Source organism: Oryza brachyantha, chromosome 5 (genome assembly GCF_000231095.2).
Source record: "Oryza brachyantha chromosome 5, ObraRS2, whole genome shotgun sequence".
NCBI lineage: Eukaryota > Viridiplantae > Streptophyta > Magnoliopsida > Poales > Poaceae > Oryza > Oryza brachyantha.
The window spans coordinates 14,391,189-14,414,190 of NC_023167.2; the positions used below are offsets into that span (position 1 = coordinate 14,391,189).

The following is a 23,002-nucleotide window of genomic DNA, read 5'->3' on the forward strand; positions in this document are numbered from 1 at the left end:
TCAATAAACAAGAGACTAATTTACATTAGCAATATTTAACAATCTTTTTTACCGTATACCAATGGTCCCCGGTCTCATGGATACGCATGGTTCATTGATCATTTACGTCCCAATATTTATTAGACCAGAAATGTTGAACTAGCTAATTAGGTGAAAGGCTTGCAGACTAGCTATGTCATTTGTTCTTCCACAGTCAATATAAGACTATTTAATATCTTATGAATGGTGTTTCTGTTTCTCTTCCTCAGTAAAGACTGTAACAATGTCTGGTGGTATTTTTCCAGTTCCAAGATTTTAATTAGCATATCTCAAAAGTGGAGATTTTTGGAGTGGTGTATATGGAAATTTTCCAACCTTTTGTCCACAACTAGCTGAGCATATTAAAAAAAAACCACAAAAATTGTCATGCCAACATGTTCGTTGTTATTGTTGTGAAAATGATGTTGCAAAATCTTTAGGGTCTCTACGGAATAAGTCAGGGCAAATCCTTTGGAACTCAAAATGCAAGGGTCTAATGTTTTTTTTGGATGGTCTATAGGAAAAGAGTACATGAATTTAGAGTGGGTCGAACAGGAGATATTTCCTCTCGACGCTACCACGTATGCAATATTTTCTCTAAAATTCAAATGGACCGAACCATTTCATGTAGAGACATAGTAGGGACCATTCCTTTGTTCCAAAATGCCCTGAAAAGAAAAGGACATGGTATTTATTCAAAATTGGAAATGCTGGGCTCTACCTCTGCCACCCGTTGTCAAGCTGGTCTGACTCTGGACTCGAGCATGCACTTCGAACTTTGAATGGTAGGACATTCCAGGATCGGTTTATTCTCGATTTAAGTCATACTCATGATTCTCATGGCAAGTATATATTACTGATGGACGGCATCCCTTACATAAGTTAATATCTTCATTGAGCTGCAATGTGGCTGCTCCATTAGCTAAGAACAAACTCGATAGCTTATTGATGTTTGGTTCCAATTCCTTACTAAACATACTTTCTGGGGAAATAATATGTACAGAACTGAATACAGCAAACACCAGCAGGCCGCAGCTGTTACGGCTAAATCCATGTAAGGAACAGGATACATCAAGCTTGCCATCAATGTATTGCAGTACCTGATAACTCTTTCATGATGTATTCATCTTGAAACCCAGGCTCATGAGCAACTGTTGCAGGGCCTTCCAACCCCAAAGCAGCTCATGTTCAAAAGCACCGGTCCACCGGTTTTCTACTGGAACACCATCATCATCCGTACTTTCGGCATAACCGTCATCAGCATACGTTGCCACACTGTCATTCTCTGGTTCTGTGCCTGCTGTTTCATGAAGCGCCTCTTGAATTTGTGGTTCATCTATAATTAACTGATTCAGAAACTGCATTGTATAAGTACGGTAGCAACATGGAGTGAGAAAGTAACAGTTAACTACAAAATAGGATAATATGCTCTAGACTATAGCCAATGTCGTGGGATATTTTGATGAGATGAATACAGGCACTAAAAAGCTCATATCGTACACTAGAATATCTTTTCAGAGCCCCTGTTTATTCATTTCTACATGACTACACCTATGTCACATGATAGTGTTTACCTTACCACTGGGGGGCTAGGTTACTCAACACCAGTAGTACGCACGGTTACCACACGATAACTGCGGCAAACTATGAAAAATCGGATAAAATTGATTAAAAAAATCAAATTATTTTTTACATCTGTGATAATTTGGTGCATTTACTGCACGGTTACCAGTACAGTATCCCGGCGGTATCGCCAAGTCTCATCTTCTCATGAATGGATGACCTGATGTTTGATAAATCAGTTCCTTTGCACACTAAATGTGTTATCTGGAAATAACAACTAGAAGCATATGGTGTTCCAGTAAACAGTAAATAGCTTTTAATAACTCACGTGTAATCCAACCAGTCACTAGCAAATTGCATCATGACTCCTCTAAGCTAATAGAGATAAGAAAACAAAATAATGATATAAAAAAACCACATTTGACATTTCAACCAATAAGCATATAGGATACACCAAACTACTTATTTTCAGCAGAACAGTTGAGAAATATAGAATGCTTTGGGCAATAGACTTAACACATGACAGAATCGGCAATGGATATCTCATTAAGCCATTACCTCTGGTTGGTTAGCTTCATGTACACTCATTGATTCTGCTTGAATGGAAGTACCTGTGGCAACTGTTGATTTCTTGTCATCCTCACCAAAACTTGATTCATTTTGTATGACCGCTTGATTGTCATCCATCTGTAGCTCGTCTGCAGCAATAATACCATTTCTGCACTCACCATCACCTGGAACAACAGCCTCCTCCATCCCAACGGACACATTAGCCTCCTCTTCTATTATCTGATTATTCGCATTACCCCAATCCTCGTAGACGACTAGAGTGTTTGTTGTTTGACCTGTCTGTATGCTTCTATTAGGCCCATTGTGCCAATGCAACCTGCCCGACAAGTCTTGCAGCACGAACTTGTACTCAATCAAGCTGTTGGCTGGCAAATCCTGTGTACAGAGAAGAAATGAGGTGATGAAATACCTCAAAAGTAGAGTACAACATCAAACAATGTGCACAATGTGAGGCTCACTTTCTCTGCAGTCCAGTCGTGACCTTCCGACCAATCCAAAGTCGCTGCCTTTGACGGATCCCAGATGCCGAGCGCGGGGTCGTTGCCGACAAGGTGGAAGCTTTGGCCGAACGTGCACTCCTTCCTTAGCACAAATCTAACACGCACCGTCTTCCCAAGAACTGGAATCATCAGGCCGATATACAATAAGACACAATAGCCATCTCACCAGAGGTTTCCAGTTTTCACTATTTCCATATCCAAGCAGAGTAGAGGAGCTCACCATCACAGGGAGACGAGATTTCAGCAGAAGCCACACCGCCATGGACCTCCTCACCATCAGCCTGCAGCAACAGTAACCAGTGTGATCCTCAACCGCAACGTGATGCGCCAAATGGCCCAAACAAACGCAGCGATTTCGATTCTACGCAAGGAAGGTATACCCCGGGCGCTGCCGCCACGGCGCCCTCCTGCGCTAGCGAGAGCGGCTCGAGCCGTTCCGGGAGCGCGGCAACAAACGCCCTCCGCCGGCGGCCGGGCGGGGCGAGGCGAGCGGCTACTGCGCGCCGCTTGCCCTGGCCGGCGCCGCGGCAGTATACCACCGCGGCCCGGACCTGCACCCGCGGCCCGCCAAGCGCGGCGGTTTCCATGTACGGGAGGGAGAAGGGGGGGTTGTTCTTCCGCCTAGGGGCAGCCGGGCAGGGGGCCGCGGAGCGCTTCACGAGGCGATCGATCGGGGTGGCGACGAGGCGCGCGGTGGTGGGGCACGGGAGCACGAGGGTTTCGTGGATTTTTGCGGTGGGGAGGAGGGGAGAGTACTGAGATCCCCTGGACAGGCGCAGCGCAGGCAAAGTTGGCAGAGGGGGGGAGGGCGACGAGGGGGTACAGGACAGGTGCGGCGCAGGCGCAGGGAGACGACGAGCGGGCACGGGCCCGGCCCTCGCCCCGATCGTCTCCTCGGCCTTCGGCTCCCGTTGGATCCCGCGCGTCTCGGTGTTCGGGAATCGGGATACCTCCGCTCCTGCCGTTACACGCGGCAACCTCACGGTTCCCGCGGGGCCAGCCAACCGGGAAGCTGGTGGACCTGGCAAGGCAAATCACGCAGTCCGCTCTACTGGCCAACCGGAATTTGAAGGCCCAAGGCCTAGGATTCCGAATTTTGCATCATTATATCAAGCCCATCCTCGGTCCAAAAAGGACCAAGATGTAGGAACGGTGGGAGCGTACTGCGTACAGTTCACCACGGGCGGCCGCCACTCGTACTCGCTCATGATTCATGAAGAGTAGCACGTCTACCGGTTTCAATGTCGCAGCTAATTTTAAATAAAATTTCCTTCATCGAAATTAGCGATTAATTACTAAAATAAGTGATTAATTACTTTAAGACACATTTTACTATTATAAAAAAAATAATGATTCTATCAAAATTTCATATGTCGTTTCTTCAGCATATGTATTATTTTCCGTATCCTATTTGTAGTCCGAGCGCGATCTGTTTTGCGTGTCCGAGTACGATAACGCTAGCGACTGTGCGCGTCGCGGCGGTCGATGGGCCGTGGGAGTCGGCTGGGTTGCCAGGCCGCGTGGCACGCGCTGCGTCTTTTTTCGCCCGTCGTTCGTCCGTCAAAGACCAGCCTGAACGTGCAGTTTTTTCAAAACAGCTGAGAACAGCTGAGTCGATGAAACGATGCATGAAACAGCTACTCACAGTACAACATTTCATCGCACCATTTTCAAAGCTAAATAAAGAATTTAATTACTGTTAAAAGTTTAATTGCATGCAGAGAGTGTTTAATTACATAAAATGTCTCAAGTCCCTCAATGCAAGTTTCATTGTGTTACTGAGGACTCGGTAACGGTGACCCAAATGTTTTATGGCAATGAAACTAATTCCGTCTATCTTCTCGTAGTTTCATCTAAATATGCACTTTTGTATTAATGTTTCATCTATTAATGTGTATGATACCTCCATAAAACCTCCATTGAGATTGATCTCAGTATAACCACGACACGCGCCCATAGGACGAAGACACGTAGCTGGTATCCTAGTCCACCTAGAGCATCGTCTACCAGGAGCACTACAACACTCCATCCTATTTGTAAATAAGAACTTGAATAGTTATTTGTAAATAAGATGATTATTTACTACTGAAAGAATAATTATTTGAAAATAAGATGATCAATGTCAGATCTTGGATTTAGGGCTTATTTAGTTCGTGAAAATTTTTGGGTTGAATGTGACATCGGATATTTGATTGAATGTCGGAAGAATATTTTGGTAACTAATTAAAAAAAACTAATTACACATGGGGTCAGAAAACCACAATACGATTTTTAAGCCTAATTAATCAATCTGTCATTAGTCATGTGAGTTATTGTAGCTGTTATGGCTAATCATACACTAATTAGACACAAAAGCTCATCTCACAAATTCTTTTCAAACCATACAATTAGTTATTTTAACTATATTTAATGTTCTATATATGTGTAAAGGTTTGATATGATGGGTGAACGTAAAAATTTGGGAACTAAAAAGAGCCTTAAACCGGGTGAGAAAATACCACTATAAGAGCAACTTCAACAGCTTCATATCCTAACTTACTATCTCTGTTTTTTTATAAATTGTAAAAAAACTGTTTTCAACAGTTTGCCATCCGGATTTTTAAAATTTAGCAATTTATCATATTCTTTCGTTTACGCGTATATATGAGAGGCCGGATTTTACATGGCATCCAGAAGTACGACGCTGTTTTTTCTCGCGTCTCCGCCTAAAAAATTCACGTGCGACTTTTTTCTTTTCTGTGGAGTACCGGCGTCGCTCTTGTCGCGGTCCAGTGGCCGAGCCGCCGCCGGGCCGCTCGCCCGTCCTGCGCCGCGGTCCCTCCGCCCTCCGCTGACGGTTCAAGCCATGCCGCGCGCCGCCTTCACGGCCGGCTCCACCGATGCCTCGCGCGCCGCCTCACCGCCCGGCCCTCGCGCGACCCGACAGCGGCGGGTTCTACGACCCGGCGCGCGTCACCCAGCTGTCATGGTGCCCCAGGTCAGCCATGCTTTTCTCACTCTTTCCCTTTGTTGAATGGTTTGGCGATTTTGCATCTCACTCACAGCCTCGTCGTTGTCGTCCCCTTTGCAGGGCGTTCCTCTACAGCGGCTTCCTCTCGCACGCCGAGTGCGACCACCTCGTCAATCTGGTGAGCTGCCGCTTCTTGGTGACGCGATGCGATATTGCGAATGCGAGGTTGATGTTGTTGTTATTGCGATCTTGATGCTTTTGTTGTTGGATTAACTGTGGTGCTAGGCGAAGGGCAGACTGGAGAAGTCGATGGTGGCGGACAACGACTCAGGGAAGAGCGTCATGAGCCAGGTGCAAACCAGCTCCGGCACCTTCTTGGCGAAGCACCAGGTCTGGCTTTGCTACTACAAAAAGAGATTGATTTAGTATTTGGTTTCAATTTCTAGCACCATTGTTTCTTGAGACCATTGGTTCATGGCGCCGGTTTTCATGGCTGTCATGGCGGGGTGGCGCGGCGCGGGGGCACGGCCGGCGTCGCGGCGCGGAATGGGCGGCATGGAGCGACGGCAATCTGATGCGATCTTTCTTAACTTCAACTGTTTCGATAACTACATCTGTTTTTAGCAAATAAAATATCCCTAACTATTGAAGATAAAATAACTTTTCTTTTGCCATATTGTTTACAAACTTACTAAAACATCATATTTGGAAAACTATTTTTGTCTAACTGTTAGAGTTGCTCTAACAAACCTAACTAACTGGCTAGATCCTATTTTATTTCTATCTTTGTTGTCTGTATATGTCACGATTGTATTTCCCTTAGTGCTTAAGAATTTAAATTACTGTTATCCGTAGCAACGCACAGATACTTTTCTAGTAAAAAATAAAATAGAGTAAATTGTATATGTACAATTATTGCACCTATTAGAGAATAACGTTAGCAACTCTTTTATTACCAAATGGATAAGTAATTAGGGACATCGAGATTATTGTACCTGAGTACCAATTTGTTTGAATTGATCGAAGTAGTCATTTATTTTGGAACGAACGAAGTAATGAGTATCAGGTAGAGTCTTTAAAAAAAAGAGTATCAGGTAGGACACAATCTTACAAGAACTGAAATGGTCTACTTGGCCTTGATGGCAATGACATGATGAAAATTCTCGATAAATTCCAATGTACCTGTAGCAGTGTTGTCAAAGAAATCAAAGATTCAGATCAAATTTCCAAGCACATGCGACTTATGCTGACCCCTATTTTTCACTCAACAATCCACTGTTATCAAGCTCTCTTTGAAACTAGAACCTTTGCTCAAGGTAGAAGTCAAAAGACTTGCTAAGAACTTAAACCCTTGCACTATATCCGTACGATATATTTGCAAATAAGAAATAATTTGTGAATAAGCATAATCAGAAGTGAAAAGATGAGGCGGTAGTGTTCCTCTCACTTTGAATTGTTTGAACACCAAAACAATCACATATCAGAATGACAATACTGTCAAACAAGCTCATTTGTAACCTGTAAACTAACCAAACCTATCAGATTATGAAGACAATATCAGATGAGGAAATATCACTGCTACATTTAGGATTAACAATGGAGTTTTAGGATTAACAATGGAGTAGAATTTGTTCCTGTTTTCAGCAAGCCATAGAATTACCAGGAAAGTTGAGGCTTCAATATGTTAAAAACAGCTTGCTTCTTAGCATATCAAAAGCAAAAGTAGTTCCAGCTTCTGATGAGAATTCTTGAACATTTTAAAAGGAGGCTGATACCACAACCTGTAACCATTAACACTTCAGGTTTCAGTTACAATCATGATGAACAAATGTTTAAAGAGGTCAGCACAAAGACGTGACCTTCCACTCCAGATGACAAGATTAAGATCGAAGCTAAACATACAGATAAATACACTCCAAAGTCCAAACTTCAGTATTACTCCATCCAGCATTGCATCTGAATCGCATTTCAGGCTATCTGGTAATAAACAAAATCTCCAGAATGAAAGTTAAGAACCGGGTTATTCACTTTTTTCATGATTTTGGAGATCCAAGCCAGTAACTTCATACATACAGAATGAAACAAGTAAACAGCAACGGAATTATGCTGTTGCAACTGATCCATAGCGTCAAAGAACTGGCTAGACGCCTACATGGCAAAATATTGAGCTTATTCCCAGACAGCAGTCAATAATATACATATAACCAAGAGAAGGAAACAACAACCAGAAATTCACAATTACTTAAGTAGATACATCAATCATACAACAGGGAGCATACTGAGAGTTACAGAAATCACCGGGGTCTTACGCCGACGGTTCACTCGGCTCGCTCGTCTTGGGCTGCGGCGGGGCCTTGGGGCCGCTGTCGTAGTCGACGACCTCGTCGTCGGTGACGGAGCGGGAGTGCTGGACGATGGATCGGCCGATGGAATTGATCCACTCCTCCTTCTCCTTCTCGGAGTCGGCGATGAAGTACATGGTATCGGTCGGGGTGGAGAGCTCGAAGGCGAACTGGCGGTTGATAACGTCCTCGGCGCCCTTGACGGTGAGGCAGGTGGAGACGGGGATGACGCCGCGGGGCACCGACGCGCGCGTCACGGCGGCGTCCTTGAACCAGAACAGCCGCCCCTGCTTGAGCACGAACCACCGCCGCCGCCACGTCTTGATGTACTCCCCCTGCTTGTTCAGCCACCCCGTGCGCTCCCCGCCGTGCCAGAACTCCACGCCTCCCCCCGCGTCGCTGCCGGCCGCGGACGACGACGAGGAGTCGCCGGCCGCTCCCATCACCGCGCGCCACAGGCTGGCCGCCATCTCGCCGGCGGATTTTGGGGATCGGGTGGGCGCTTGCGCCGGCCGGGGAGGGCCGGAGTCAAAATGGGTGGGGATTGCTCGTCGCTCCGCTAGATTCCGAGATTCGGCCGGAAAACAAGTCTCATCACAATCTCATCGCCTCATCACCGTGACGCCATCCCCACCCAACCGAGTGTAACCGGTTGATTGTTTGGTCAGAGTAGTTAAAATCGGACGGCCCAAACCACATAATTCCACGAAATCCTGACCGTTCAGTCCTCTACCATAGCCGAATAAGTTGTACGTGCCCGGTTCAGGACCAACTTGGTTAAACTTTGGAGTTGTTTAGATGGGGCTAAACTTTTTAGTCTCATGTCATATCGGATGTTTAGACACTAATTTGAAATATCAAATATAGACTAATTAAAAAACTAATTTTATAAATAAGAGCTAATCTGCGAGATGAATTTTTTTGACCCTAATTAATCCATAATTAGCAAATATTTATTGTAGCATCGCATAGGCTAATCATGGCTTAATTAGGCTCATTAGATTCGTCTCGTAAATTAGTCCAAGATTATGCATGAGTTTTATTTATAGACAACGTTTACTATTTATAATAAATGTCCAAACATCCGATATGAGTCCCTTGAAACAAACACCCCTTGGCACGACACGAGCATCGTAACATAAGTTACATGACCCATACAACTTTCATGATTCCTTTATATTCGCACATGTAACATGAACAGAAAAACCTACGATTTACAGCCCAAGTTCACATCCCAATTCCCAAACAAAAAGAGAACGACGCCGACACACATGTACCAAGGCCCCGCAGCAGACGGGAAATCTAGTCAGTGACCCACACGCTGTCCTACTATGGGTGAGCAGTTGTGCACCACACACGACGACGGGAAGCTCCTTGTCCCCATGTCGCCGCCCGCCCGGCCGGCCGGCGTCGCGAGCTGCCCTGCCACTCGATCGGTTGGCTAGTGGCGCGGCGGAGCCGGCATGGGCGCCCCCGGGGCGGTGTGCGCCTTCGGCGGGCACTGGTAGCACCTTGCGAAGAGGCCGAACGTGTCGATCTGCTTGATGAAGTTGGAGACGCTGGCCCAGCCGCCGAGGCCGAACCCGACCACCAGCACCCACGCCACGATGAACACGTTCACCACGAACATCCCGCTCCAGCTCGGCAGGAAGCGCGGCGGCTTCTCCGCCGCGTTCTGTTGCATCCAAATCAAAAACAACAACGTGTTAGCACGGGCAAAGTTTGGGCTCGACCTCTTCGTGGGTTCACGCCGTGCTGCCGGCCGGCGAACTGTGCGATAAGGTCCCTGGCGTTTGCCGGGGGCCGGCACGGCCGGAGAAAGACGGAGCAGCGACAGCGACCCGTCAGCCTGGGCGTCCCTGCCGCCGCCGACCGATCGAGCAAGCGTACACGACCAAGTAACCGGCGCCAATCCGCGTGGCCGCGCCGTCGTTGTTGCGGGGCACCAGAGGATGAGCATGTCGGTATCAGACGGGCGCGCCGGAGCAGCAGCGCTAGAACGCTCTCGGCATGAGGGTGCTGTTCATGGCTTCGTGCGTGTGGCACTAGTGATATTGACAGTGCATAGTGATGGTGGTAGGGTGGCCCCAGTTAGGGACAGGATCCGGCCATGCCATATCTGCACAGTGCTTAGCAATAATCCGTGCCAATCCAGCCACCGTTGCTCATAAAGTGCATCAGCCAAGCAGAAGAGATTCTTGGTGTAACGGCGTGTTTGTGTCATGTTGGCACTGGTGCAGGGTGACTGATAGCCCGATTTAATACTCGGACAATTTAATGGTAAGTAAAGAAAACCCAATGGCACTACTGTGCTTACCAATCTGGCGGAGGCGGAGCGATACGTGAGGATGTGGGCGAGGGAGGGGATGATGTAGACGGTGAAGCTGACGAGGAGCGCGCCGACGGCGGAGTTGATGGGGCCGAAGAAGGGGAAGATGATGGCGAGGAACCAGATGGGGACGACGAGGGGGAGGCGGGCGAGGGCGCGGAGGAGGACGCTGCGGGTGCCGTGCATGCCGATCACCTTCTCCCACACGAAGTAGAGCGGGGTGCACGCGAACCCGAACGTGATGAACTGGTGGATCAGCATCAGGATCACCGCCGCGTCGCGCCACCCGGACCGCGGCAGCAGCGAGAAGGCGTTCGAGTGCGTCAGCAGCGCGTCGCCGAACGCCCAGTACATGGCCGCCGCCGACGGCAGCGTCAGCGTGAACACGTACAGCGTCGCCACGAGGTAGATGTACTTGAACTTCTGCGGCTTCCACATCGCGTGCATGATCTCGCTGCACACGCAGAGTTAATCGAGTCTCGTTACACTTGTTCAGACGAAATTGAATCAATCGTTCAACAGCATAAATTTCTACCAAAGCTACATGCATGCTGAGATCAGATGATTATTATTCAAAACAAGGAAGTATTCATCTTAAAGCCAATAAAATGTTTGTTAGTATAAAGTGAGAATCAGCTATGCTTGGAACATAACGTACTAAACGGGCTTTTTCATACACATGCCAAAAATAATGTAAGAACTTTACTTTATGTTGATTGAATGATAAGAGATCAAGCTGGGGGGGCCAGGTAGTGCTTATCCTAGTCAGGATATTTACAAGGATTAGGACACGACTACACGAGGAATCTCCCATTATCCCTAACTTTCACTACTTCATTCAGCTGCACACGCGCCTCCGGTGAAGCTATCTAAGTAAACAGAGGGACCGACAAATACGACCAAATAAGCTATTTGCCGATTACATTAAGAATCTAACACTCAGCTCAGGTAATGGCAACTACTATCATCATTCATCACTCAAAAAAGCCCTGAATTGCTTTGGGTAAGAAATTGTGACCGAGAAGGGTACTGTCAAACTGACACTTCGGAAAGAATTCTCAAAGTAGCATTTCACAGCACTAATCAAAGGTTATCAGATGTCACGAAAATATAAAATGGAATCATGAACAAGAACCGATCAGTTATTGAATTGTCACAATCCGATATATGTCCTATCAGGCTGTCACTGAAGTTGGGCGACATGGTTTATTCGATGTTAACTCCGCACTAGCTGGAGTGAAACCAATCCATATCGCTTACCCTCTGGAAAGAACATTTTTACCACCACAAAAAAAAGTTGAATTTTATACACAAAGAACTCAATAATACTCGGGCGTTTGAACATATCACTGGTGCTAATTATTCCTAATGATCGCGATGCAAAGGTCATCATAGCAGGTATCTTAGATTAAACACGAGAAATGGACAACGGGAATAAAGGAATGTTCACTAGGACTATTGAAATGCATGGTGGTCATCATAGGACTTGAGCAGTGTAGGGTGATCGCCAACCTTAGTGGCTTTCTCTGTAACCAATGGTTAGAAGATAACCCAGCTGGTTTCCTTAAATTAAATGGGAAACTATTTAAACCCTCAAGAAGATATCCCTCATTTTTTATATGTTATCTAAACATACTTGTAAAAAATTAATAAGATATATTGATGTGTATATATCATTACATAAACATGTAAGATTAAATTTGACTCCTACAATTTAACAAAAAATAAAACAAATGTGATTGTGAATATGTGTATGCTAACCAGAGTTTAATTTGTGATGTTTGTTATAATTAATAGATGTTGAATTTGTTTAATTTGTGATGTTTGTTATGATTAATAGATGTTTAATTTGTGATGTTTGTTATAATTAATAGATGTGTATATATCATTACATAAATATGCATTTTTGTGGAGTAATATATCGCTCATTAATCAATCTTGAGGATTCTTTAAAAAAATCATAAATATTTAGATGATATGCAAAAACATGAGAATATCTTCTTGAGAGATTAAATTCCATTTTCAAATTAAACAAGTTCTATTTATTATGATCTATTTGCCTTGATCCACGCGTGTTTGATAATAAACTTTTTACCATCATTTAAATGATATCTTGACGTACCAGGTTTTTATGGTCAAAATTTAGTATCTCCAGCTACTAGCTATCTTGAAATATTAAATTTTTACGCTAAAAATTTAGTATTTCAAGATATTTTTTCAAGAATTGTGCTTTTTTAAATTTAGTATCTCCAGGTAGTAGCTATCTTGAAATATTAAATTTTTACGCTAAAAATTAAGTATTTCGAGATATTTTATCAAGAACTGTGATTTTTTTCGTAACTAATTAAAGATTTTATTGGGCCAAGGAGTGGGGGACCAAAGATGGAACAGAAACCAAACTGAATGTTCAGACCTAGGCAAAAACCTGCAAATGGTTAAACCTAGGGTAGGCAACAACTATCATCATTGGTTCATAGATGGCTCTCGGAAATTCTGGTTTGGACACTGGATCGGCTGTTGATCATCGTTCATAAGTCATTGACAAAACTAGCAGATGCCATATATGGTCCAAGCACACACTTGCACAGTGACGGAGAGTAATTTCAGCACTTACACAGTGACGGCGTGCCCGCCGAAAGTGTAAAGGATGTTGGTGGCGCCAGTGAAGTAGAGCACCAGCTTGCTCGGGCCCGAGTGCGTCACGCCATCGACCTGCGATATCGGTCGAATTCGATCAGCGCCATGCCGAAGCCGAATCATGTATCCTTAATTAGCCCCTATAGAATCATAGGAGTATATAATCATTGCGACCATGCTCATAAACAGTGTGGTCAATGAGCAAGTCCGACGGCGATCGGTCGAGAATTCACCTGGCCATGGACGACGGCGGCGATGGTGAGGTACCAGGCGGTGTAGGTGGTCATGCCGAGGCCGAGGAAGGACCAGATGCGGTAGTTGTGGAAGGAGGGGATGAACACCGTGGTGGAGCAGCACGCCCCGAATATGTACGTCCATGTCCTCTTGTCCAGCCGGTCGTTGATGTAGTAGATGTTGCTGCATGGCATCGTTGCATTACGATTTCAATGACCTCTCGAAGAACCATGGTTTTAAAAAGGTGTCCATCTTGTTTTCTCAAGAACTCGGCGAACCTTGCACAGGCGATGAGCTGGATGACGGAGCCGAAGAGCAGGAAGGTGCAGTTGAACGCGAGGCCGGCCGCCTTCCAGTACGGGCCCAAGAGACCATCAAGAACTTCGAACCACTGGTCAATGGAGAAAGAAAACAAAAAGAAACAAGAGTTTAGTTCCTAATCTATATGCCAGTTTGATGTGCGTACCAGACTGGACCGGAGTAAGCGGATGCATGCTGATCGCGTTGCAGGTTTTGCTTTAGAGATAAACTGATAAAGGAACCTTCAGGAGAGGCTTTCCTTTGCACAAGCAACGCTCGCAGGCGCTGCACGAAATTCCAGAGCATATGGCGCGGCGGTCGGCACGAACGATCACGAGGGATCCAATTTCCAATGGGGAAAAGAAGCAACGGACGGAAACAGAGGAGCCGCGTGCAGGAAACCCGGAAACTGACGAAACTGAAACTGTCGCGAAGATGCAAGGAGGAGGTGTGGCTGAACTGAAGAGTGAAGAGAGCTAGCTGCCGACCTGGATGACGTGGTTCTTGAAGCTGACGCCTTCCTTCTCCTTGCGGGTGCGGTACTCGACGTAGAGGACGCTGATGAGGTAGGCTGTCCAGCTGCCCATGAGGCCGTAGAACACCTGCAGCAGCACGCCCGAGAGCATCCCCAGCTGGGAGAAGGAGTACGGCAGCGTCAGCAGCACCTGCGCCACCTGTGGAGATCCAAACGAGATTGAAGGAAGCACGCGTCACTTTCGTCGTCGTCGTCGTCGTCGATGTGAGCGATCGAGACGCATGGCGAGGACGGTGTGGATTCGTGACCATACCTGGTTGGAGGCGCAGCTGAACCAGGCGTCCCAGACGGAGCCGCCGTGCCAGAGCAGGCCCTTCATGCTGAACCCGCCGTGCTGCTGCTGCGCCTGCGCCTGCGCGGGGCCATCGCCGCCGTCCCACTCGACGCCCATGGCGCGCACCTCCTCCCCCTTCCCGGCGTGGCCGTTGGAGACGTCCGCCACGATGGCCTCCTCCGCCTGGTCGCCCGGCACCATCTTTTACCTACCCCTGGCTGGCCTTCCCGTCTCCGGCCGCGCGCCTGCGTCTTCGTCCCCTTCGCAACCTGCCAACCGAGAACGAGTCCAGACTCCAGAGTGACGAGCAGATCGAACGAACAGACTGACCGGGGCAGTGGAGAGTATGAATACCGAGACCAACCTGCCTCCGGAGAGGGGGCGAAGTATGGAGGCGTTTAGATTTAGAAAATTTTTGGGAGAAGTGTCATGTCAAATGTTTAATCGGATGTTGGAAGGGGTTTTCGGATACGAATGAAAAAACGAATTTTATGGCTAAACTGGAAACCGCGAGACGAATTTTTTGAGCCTAATTAATCCGTATTAACACATGTTGGTTACTGTAGTATTTATGGCTAATCATGGACTAATTAAGCTCAAAAGATTCGTCTCAAGATTTCTTCTGTAACTATGCAATTAGTTTTTTGGTTCATCTATGTTTAATACTTTATTTGGATGTTCAAAAATTTAATGTGATGTTTTTGGAAAAAAATTTTGAAAACTACCCAAGGCCTAAATGTACCTGGACGCTGCACGCAGCGCTGCCGGCAAAACTGCACCACGCGCCGGCGGAATTTACTGTTCTGTCGATCGGTAGGCGCGTGCTTTCTGGCAGGCAAACGGCGGGCGGAGCCGAAACTGCAGAGCAGCTCGTCAGCGAGCTCTCGATCACGCGCGCGCGGGCGGACAGGATCAGAGAGATTCTTCGGAGGAAGCAGTTATTACTACTCCGCCGCGCGCTTTGCGGGATCCTGCAGACCCGCACGCCGCCCCTGCCCTGCCGCTCGGATCTTCTTCTTCCCACCCGGGGCCGCGACTGCGCCTGCGCGCCTCCGGTTTTCTTCCTTCTTCTCCTCCTCCGCGCCCGGGCGAGTGGTAAATACTCTGGCCGACGTGGGACGGCGGGACGGAGGGAGAGTGCACCCGTTTTTCACGGTGATTTGACGTGTGGATTCTTAGAGGGGGGAACCACGCACGTAGCACTGCCATTTTGTAGCGCTTTGCTTGACACGTTAACGTACGCTCAGCAGATGAAGAGGCCTCTCTAATTTGTTTCTTGAACTGATTATCACCACGTTAAAATTTTGCGTCAGAGATTGATCCCGTACTACGAGTGGATCGATTTATTATATGTTATCTAAATAGTTTTTATTCTTTTAAAAGTATATAAAGATAGATTAATATATGATATATTATTTTACAATCATGTAAATTTAAATATAACTTCTGCAAAATTGTATAATAAAAAGAACGAATTAAACTATGGATACTATATACATGATCATAATTATATTTGTTATAATTTGTAGAAATTATATTTGCACTTACTTGTAGATTGATATATTTTATATTAACACATTTTCCTATAGCTTTTTTATTTTTGCAAATATTTAGATGATATATAATAGATAAGGAAATACACTGTAATCTTTTTATGAACCTGGACATGTAGATATTTATATTTAGAAAATATTTATTCACTTATTCTCAAAATATAGCTATCTTTAGCCATGAATCTAGACATGTCTTCTTTTTCTACGAATATGACGCTTTTGTACCTAGGGAATACATTTGGCTGAGGGAGTAATTACTCTTCTAATAATGGCTCAGATCATGTCATATATGCAACGCTATATACATAACAAACTAATCTTTATCCTCCCCATCTTCCGATCCAATCCCATTTTGCTTCCCTGAGCTACCTCCCTCCATCGCCGTCTACAAGACCCACCACCTCCGTCGTCCGCTCCATTGTCATCACCCCCTCCTTATGACGTCTTATATTTTTCTTTCCTCGCTCTAACACCTCATAGCACCATATAGCATCCTTAGCTCCATCCACCATCCATCAACCCAAATCAGCTCCTCCAATCTCGTGCCTCCAGCTATGTGATCTCCTCAAGTCTACCCCTCCTTGCCTCTTATAATAGGTCCTTCACAGCTTCACCATCGAATGGCCACGTTCTTGACCATGGTTTGTTTCGGCTGATTAGCCCCATACAAAACAAGAAACATGATTAGTACATGATTAATTAAATAGCAATTATTAAAAGTTGGTAAATATATCTATTTGATTTTTTAAAATAACTTTTATATAGAAAATATATATCCACTCAAACCCACTATCACTACCTCCTTAACTCCTCTCATCGTAATCAACCTTAAAACGGAAATCACTATCGCCATGTTCCTCCACGCCCCCTATTAAGGATGGGAACTGGTCGACCCATAGTAATTTAGAGTAAGCTCTAGCTCAATAAAATAAACTAGTTTTATCATAAAATAAAATTTAGTCTATTTAGTAAAACTAGAGTCAACCTTAATATATCTCCGGCTCAACTGAAGGTAGAAGACCCTTGACAAGTCACCAAATATTTATCATGTGTCATGATGAAATTCAAAGGGCAGTGCGTCATCCTTCCAGACTAATGAAGTCCATCGGTGCCCGTAGCTCAAAAAGGAGCCGCAGACGTGTAAACTCTGCAAAAACGTATCAAACGAATCAGAAATTTGAAAGTACTGCAAAAATCTCGGGACTATTTGTGATCTGTGCGGTTCCTCGTGTGGTTCTAAATTTCACTTTTGATATGGCAATATTGTAAGACCTCACGAAGTCTTCCCCACGTGGATGTCATGTGATGCTTGCAGTATGCGCATGGGACTAACCTTTGCTTGGGAAAATAGCTTACTCCGGTGGAGAGCACTAAGCACGCTCGAGCCTGTCTTTAGATTCGAATTTCCGAAAGGCTATGTAGATAGATTAGATGGACAGGTACCGGCGAACATCATCATAATTTTGCCCGATAAGACATATGGCTAAGATCTGTCCTCTGATATCCTCCATGCATGTATAGTTTTAGAGTTTTTTTTATCGTTTTTAGAAAAATACCTCAAATTATCACGTTTTTTATGTAAAAAATATGATACCTTAAGATACATTGTACCTTGAGGTATTAAAAATTTGTACTAAAATTATTAACACCTTGAACTACTTTTTAAAAATGATAAAAAAAACCCATAGTTTTAAGTTAATAAAAGGAAGCACCTTCCTCAGTTCCAACAGTTTTTGCAATGTCAACTTCGGAAGCACACATTACGGAATATATAGTGGAGCTTCAAGCAAGCTATAGGTTGCAAGCAAACGTGCCTGAGTTGCAAAATGCCCTTTGCAGTGAACAAGTTAATTAGGCTGCTAAATGCCATCGCCAAGAGGATTTGAGATGGGAAATTACCATTTCCATGAACTGTCCATCATGAATTTTTCTTAATGTAGAGGACTCCTCATAATGTATAGTTAATCCTATATTTTGTACAGTTTTATTTTATTTTCCACACTATTTCCTTGATAGTTTATTTTTAATAATTCTATACTGTTTTTTTTAGTTTACAGCACCATGCTCATTTTTTAAATAATTACAACTAAACCCAATATTTACTACATATTAACTAATGTTAGCTATTATGAGATTTTGTATGGTTGAAAAAAATACTCCCTCCATCCCTAAATATTTGACTCCGTTGATTTTTTATACACGTTTGATTATTCGTGTTATTCATTTTTTTAAAAAATGTAAAGTTATATGTATGCACAGAAGTATATTTAACATTAAATGAATGAATATAAACATAATTAATAATTATATAAATTTTTTAAATAATATGAATAGTCAAACGTATATAAAAAGTCAACAACGTTAAACATTTAGGGAAGGAGGGAGTACAAAATAGAAGCGATTGGAAGAGATTCAAGGGTAGCATTGGCATTTTTGTGGACCCAAAAAAAGGCATTGGCATTTTTGGGAAGTCCTTTCTCCAAAAAAGGCACTAATGACAGTTTTGGATTGAAAAGCTAATCACAATAGCATTTTCAAGCGTTTTCTACATATTTTAGGCCCTCCCTTTTGCAATGAATTTTTTTTTTCCAAATCAACTCTTCTTTGTGATGTGCGTGACCATTTTTTTCCTTTTGCATGTCTTTGGTTTTGGAACAAGATGGGAAGGGTTGAGATCATCCTTATTTTAAGTATGTGGTGATCCTAGTTACATGTTTAGCATAAGATATGATAATCCTCTTTTCTGAGAGATGGGATGATGTGTCTCGCATGTCAGCGAGATATAGGAAGTGGGTGGATTGATCCATCATTTTTTTATCAACTTGATATATATGCTGAGAGAATATTTTCCTAGGCACCATTCTATCTATATTTGACTTCCATCCAAACATCTCAAAAAATGGAACGACGTTCTTTTTATTCCATGGTCTCTTGAACCAACTACATGCTTACAAGTTGGAATCAATGTTTAAACATGGGTGATGCGTCAGCCTTCCAGGGAAAAGAAAGAGACATGAGCCTTGATCTATATCTAGTTTTCAGTTCCATACTTCACTCAACACTAGTTGATCAACAAAATTTATTTATTTTTGAATAGTTGATCAAAAAAATAGGCAATGCACTTCATCATAGAGAAAGCGATCAAGTTCTCGAGAGTACGTGTCCTTATTTACAGTTCAAACACTTTTTTCAGATATAATATGCAGTCCAAATATTTATAAAAGAATCTAAAACAAAAAAACATCGTAGCTAGCTTAATATGGCACCCATCGTTACACAAGCATATGATGTAAAATTTTCTCTATACATGAATCAGACTAAAAAATGTCACATTCAAACTTGTTTTTATAAAAGAAGTGTTTCTTCATCTCTATATCAAAAATTGATCATCAATGTATACACTCTGATGTCTTCTACAATAATCTAGTTTATTGTTTTTTCCTTTTTTTTCTACAACTATTTAGACGCATGAAGAAACTATGGCACCTGCCTTTTTGAGGCATATCTTGACATGAAAGCACTGAAATGTTGCCTTTTTCTTTATCTTTTGCAAAAGAAAACATTCCAAATTTCAGATGCCTTGGTATGTGCCTGGTACAATATCAAAAGAAAACTTTGCAGCGCGACATGGTACGCAATGTTGCTATCAAAAATGACAGATTTATTACTTTGGATAATAGTCATGTATGCACTGCGAGGGTATTCGTACATATATGGTTGAGATCAAACGAAGTATACCAAGGATGCATCTGATACACCTAATCAAATTAAGTATTTTTCTCCTAGAAGTTTTGATATCGGCATATGGCTGAGATTCTGCCTAAATTCCACTCAGCTCCTCACAGCTTGTTGCAATGTTGCAGGAATCGGTTCCTAAATGTTACTAGGCATGTAGCTGTAGATAGGAACACTTTCTTCAGCCCTCCTGACGGAAAGCGACCTGCACCATATACTAATGGACTAATGGCTGTGGTGTTTTCTAACCATGTAGCTCCCACGATCAGAGGTATAGGCATCCATTATCGGTTAGCTAGTGTAAAGGACGGTGAGAGTTAACGGGTAAGAGTATCTTGATCCATATCCCAACAGCTTATCTAAATTTGGTCATCCATACTTCATTTGGATGATCATCTAAAACATTTTCATCCTTCATATCACTTTGTACTCCAGCAGATCATCTATTTATGACATACTCTATATCTATTTAGAGAATTAGAGAGAGAACATCTAAATATAGAGTTTCTCTCTCCTAATATGGATGACATCCAAAAATAGATGATGAGATAAATGTTCTACTGGAGCTCAACTTTTACTCTGCATCCTCTATTTCCAAAATGAAAGATAAAATGGATGAGCTGTTGGGGATGCTCTAAAACTCTAAATTCAGATATAGTTGTTTGTACTCCCACCATTTCAAAATATGGGGGCATATTTGGTTTCGTTAGAATAACATTTTAATTAGTTATTACTCTACTAATATGTTAATTATGTGACAAAAAATAAAATCACAAGGAAGTATTTCCAATACAAATCTAATAATATCAATTTGGTTTTATAGAAATTATATTCTAACATAGTACTCCCTCCATCATCGACGAATAAGCAAACCAAGCAAATCCAAATTTGATCGATGCATTAGCAGGGGGCCTCATTATTTCCTCGATGCAAATGCTTGCGTCGCTCCGTACACATGCAAAATTAATTGGATAGCTGGCAGCATGCATAAGAATGGTGTCAAAACGTCATCGCATGACAAATCTTATCTACTAGTAAGATGTATTTTACATGGCAATAAATGTATTAGGAATTGATTACGAGAGGGTTTTGGCTCTTAGTCTTGGTGCTCATCCTAAATAAGTTGATCAAAACTGGATGGAGAGAGTAATTTTTTAGTAAATATTTGTTCTAACAAAATAACACACGCCACACGTTTTAGAATTGAGAGAGTCCATAAAAATTAGATTAAAGAATCCAATTTTTGCATGTACACCTCCGAAAGGAAAACCTTAGACAATGATGAGATGATTATGGCCAAGTCGAACTTTAGAAAGGTTTACATTGAAGCGGAGCAAATTTCAGCGTTTGGTACGACCGTACGAGGCACATTTCAGTGATCAGTACATTGAATGATTAATCAAGTTAATTTAATCGCGCCATTGAATTATTAACCAGGATTTGGGGTGCCCAGGAGGCTATAGTAGTAGTAGTACCAAAGGTCAATCGGACGATCTGTGTAATGATTAAGCGGCGGATTTTGCCTGCCAAACTCCCAAAGAAGAATGTCTCCCATCCCTCACATATTGTGGGCGTGAGTCAAATCACCGATTAGTATATCAAAACAACTTGCTAGGACAATGCGGTAGTAGTAACTACTCCTACATAGCACTTATTTTAAGGACTTATAGACTGTAAACAAGCGTAGATTTTTTTTAGGCACCTTTCCCTCTCGATCTGCATGGCAACGCTCGCATGATTTGTCTTAAGATGGCTTGTATCATTATCGACCAAAGAGATAGTGTTATTGGTTTTTGTCTGAGGTCGCTAACTTTTAGAATGTTTAAAAATTTTATATAAATATATAAAATTATAAGTCATATTTAAAGAATATTTAATAAAAGATAACTTATAATAAAAAAATAATAATTATATAAATATTTTGAATAAGACGAACGATCAAATATAAGTCAAAAAATCAAATACGTCAAAAAGAAAAAAGTCAAGTAGGTATATGATAAGATTGGAATAATGCTGGCTCCGTTATCAAACCGACCGATATGGATGGCAAATCTTGAATAGGATACTTAGCCTTTCAACTGCTTCTCAATTCTGTTGAGGTTTATAAGTCAAAATTTAAAATTTTAACTTTAAACTTGAAGTAATTTTAGGATTTTTTTCATCATATTTTATTTTTTAGCCTAGTTTTTTTAGTTCGCTAAGAATACATATATAAATTTTTTACTCACAGAATATTTTTATTTTACAAATATATTATTTAGCTTTTTCCCGAAAGTACCGAACAATCGCCCCTTTTTGCTTTACTTGAAAACGTCATGCTGATCATGATTACTGGCAGTTTAATTCAAGGCCCCAGTCATCACTCATCAGTCCGCGCATGGTTTGTTAGGAAACAACCGGAGCAATGCCAAGCGACAGTGGCCTCCAGCCCAATCACTGGTCTGTGTGGAGTGGAGTTGGACCAAGAAAACGGCTACTGAAGAAGATACGATCTGGGCCCAGAAGAGGGAAAACCCCCAGCAATCGGCCATCGCTTGCAAGATGCCTTCCACGGCCATAGAATAGAGCCGTCCGGCCTTCTCGAGAAGGACCCCCAAGTAGCCAATTAATTCTACAGGCAAACGCCCGGCACATGTCCGCGCAAGCCGGCTTCTCGAGAATAATGAGCTTCATGAGATGGGCTTCAATTATGTACCATCCTAGTTCACATGTTATTATAAAGTATAAAAGATTCAGCACGAAAAACGTCATAATAGATTAGTATATAATTAATTAATTATTAATTATAAAGAAATTATAAAATAGATTAATATGATTTTTTAAAGCAACTTTTCAGTAGAACAATTTCGTAAAAAAACACACCATAGCAGTTTGAGAAACGTGAGCGTGAAAAACGAGAGAATCTAGGCTAGCAGCAGGAGGAGAAGAACGTGGCCAAAGTTCATTTGTCTTCCTCAACTATGGATTGAGTTTGATTCATATCCCTTAACCACAAAACTGGATATAAGGTCTCTTCTAAGTATTAATACCAATACAAGTCAACTCTCTCGGTTGCTTACGGCTTTTGGCTAAGAAGGTGCATATATGGCATATTGATTCCGTCTTTATCTTTCATGACACCTACATGACGCTTGTGTATAATCATAGTTAGCCAAAATAAAAAAAATATGGCACCAACTTTCGTTGAGACACCCCTTCTCTCTTTTCATCTTTACCTCTCCCTCCTCTCTTACCAGGAGGTGGGCGGTGACATCATTGAACTTGCGAAGCAAGGCGGAGGTTAGAGGTCTCTTCTCTTTGACACCATGTGCATCTCATTGCTATAGTGGCACATCGGTGGCTACAGAGGCGAGCAGGGGGTGAAGGTTGGGTCTTCTCGAAGGATGAGGTGACGTCTAGAGCATCTCTGAGAAGAGAAGCAGGAAGGAGGATGTCAGAGTCCTGAGCAGTGTGACTCCTCAT

At 43.1% G+C, this 23,002-nt stretch overlaps 3 protein-coding genes across 5 annotated transcripts; all 3 read right to left on the minus strand.

The window, feature by feature from the left end:
* Positions 1–448: 448 nt before the first annotated feature.
* LOC102708247 lies at positions 449–3,448 on the minus strand. 2 transcript variants are annotated; one of them, XM_015837131.2, is made up of 5 exons: positions 3,032–3,448; positions 2,872–2,932; positions 2,610–2,770; positions 2,140–2,526; positions 449–1,376 (listed from the first exon to the last, which is right to left on the minus strand). In XM_015837131.2, exons 1-5 carry the CDS (start codon positions 3,236–3,238, stop codon positions 1,131–1,133), a joined length of 1,062 nt encoding a protein of 353 aa, XP_015692617.2. In that variant the 5' UTR covers positions 3,239–3,448; the 3' UTR covers positions 449–1,130. The 2 variants fall into 2 exon arrangements, with proteins under 2 accessions (XP_015692617.2, XP_040379726.1); XM_040523792.1 differs by having other exon boundaries at positions 453–1,364; positions 3,032–3,443.
* Positions 3,449–7,163: 3,715 nt separating this feature from the next.
* On the minus strand, positions 7,164–8,563 carry LOC102705627 (pleckstrin homology domain-containing protein 1-like). 2 transcript variants are annotated; one of them, XM_006654422.3, is made up of 2 exons: positions 7,504–8,563; positions 7,164–7,382 (listed from the first exon to the last, which is right to left on the minus strand). In XM_006654422.3, exon 1 carries the CDS (start codon positions 8,411–8,413, stop codon positions 7,907–7,909), a length of 507 nt encoding a protein of 168 aa, XP_006654485.1. In that variant the 5' UTR covers positions 8,414–8,563; the 3' UTR covers positions 7,164–7,382; positions 7,504–7,906. The 2 variants fall into 2 exon arrangements, with proteins under 2 accessions (XP_006654485.1, XP_015693170.1); XM_015837684.2 differs by having other exon boundaries at positions 7,461–8,563.
* A 449-nt stretch (positions 8,564–9,012) lies between these two features.
* LOC102705345 (auxin transporter-like protein 2) lies at positions 9,013–14,607 on the minus strand. The gene is made up of 7 exons (XM_040523881.1): positions 14,232–14,607; positions 13,932–14,117; positions 13,422–13,534; positions 13,143–13,326; positions 12,887–12,984; positions 10,261–10,726; positions 9,013–9,618 (listed from the first exon to the last, which is right to left on the minus strand). The coding sequence occupies exons 1-7, from the start codon at positions 14,451–14,453 to the stop codon at positions 9,385–9,387; spliced, it is 1,503 nt and encodes a 500-aa protein (XP_040379815.1). The 5' UTR covers positions 14,454–14,607; the 3' UTR covers positions 9,013–9,384.
* Between the last annotated feature and the right edge of the window lie 8,395 nt (positions 14,608–23,002).